The 1,146-nt window shown below is 56.3% G+C and overlaps 1 protein-coding gene across 1 annotated transcript in view; it reads right to left on the bottom strand.

The window, feature by feature from the left end:
- Positions 1–174, bottom strand: part of ddx23 (DEAD (Asp-Glu-Ala-Asp) box polypeptide 23) — a gene marked incomplete at its 5' end in the record, with an annotated part of 16,637 nt that extends 16,463 nt beyond the window's left edge. Inside the window, one exon of the mRNA XM_048606006.1 lies at positions 34–174. Within this exon, the coding sequence (XP_048461963.1) occupies positions 34–174 (141 nt within the window). The remainder of the gene's footprint in view (positions 1–33) is intronic.
- Between the last annotated feature and the right edge of the window lie 972 nt (positions 175–1,146).

Genomic DNA, 1,146 nt, shown 5'->3' with positions numbered 1-1,146 from the left:
ACCCCCCCCCCCACCACGAGGGAGACCCCATACCTTGATGGCCTGCAGCTCCTTGGTTTTGTCCTTCTCCTCCCGCATCTTCAGGCGCCCTCCTTCCTCATCGTTGCCCTGACTCTCCCTCTCGATCCGCTCCCTCCGCTCGCGCCTCTCCCTCTCCTGGGGGTCCTCTGCAGCAGGTCACCGAGAGCATTAGGAGACGGGACAAGGCCTGGCCCCATCTCACATCCCCCTCCCCTCCCCGCTCTTTCCAGGACCCCAGAATTCACTCTGCACACCCCCACCCCCGCACTCCCAACCGACAGACCTCCAGAGAGCAACAGAGTCATGCAGCACAGAAACAGACCCTTCAGCCCAACTCGTCCGTGCTGACCCAGATATCCTAAATTAATCCAATCCCCATTTGCCAGCATTTGGCCCTATATCCTCCTAAACCCTTCCTGTCCATGTCCCCGTCCAGATGCCTTTTAAATGTTGTAATTGTACCAGCCCCCACCCACTTCCTCTGGCAGCTCGTTCCACACACGCACCACCCTCTGTGTGAAAAAGTTACCCCTCAGGTCCCTTTTAAATCTTTCTCCCTCTCACCTTAAACCTATGCCCCTCTAGTTTTGGACTCCCCCCATCCCCTGGGGTAAAGACCTTGTCTATTCACCCTATCCATGCCCCTCATGATTTTACAAACCTCTACAAGGTCACCCCCTGCACATCTCTGGGCACTATGGGACAATTTCCCACGGCCAACCCACCCTAACCTGCACATCCATGGGCACTATGGGACAATTTCCCACGGCCAATCCCACCCTATCCTGCACATCCCTGGAAACTATGGGATAATTTCCCATGGCCGATCCGCCCTAACCTGCACATCCCTGGGCACTATGGGACAATTTCCCACGGCCAATCCCACCCTAACCTGCACATCCCTGGGCACTATGGGACAATTTCCCACGGCCAATCCCACCCTAACCTGCACATCCCTGGGCACTACGGGACAATTTCCCACGGCCAATCCACCCTAACCTGCACATCTCTGGGCACTATGGGACAATTTCCCATGGTCAATCCCACCCTAACCTGCACATCCCTGGACACTATGGGATAATTTCCCACGGCCGATCCGGCCTAACCTGCACATCACTGGACACT

This window comes from Rhincodon typus, chromosome 15 (assembly GCF_021869965.1).
Source record: "Rhincodon typus isolate 14 chromosome 15, sRhiTyp1.1, whole genome shotgun sequence".
In the NCBI taxonomy this organism is placed as follows: Eukaryota; Metazoa; Chordata; class Chondrichthyes; order Orectolobiformes; family Rhincodontidae; genus Rhincodon; species Rhincodon typus.
Note: the sequence above shows the minus strand (reverse complement) of the source record. Positions and strands in the feature narration are given on the sequence as shown.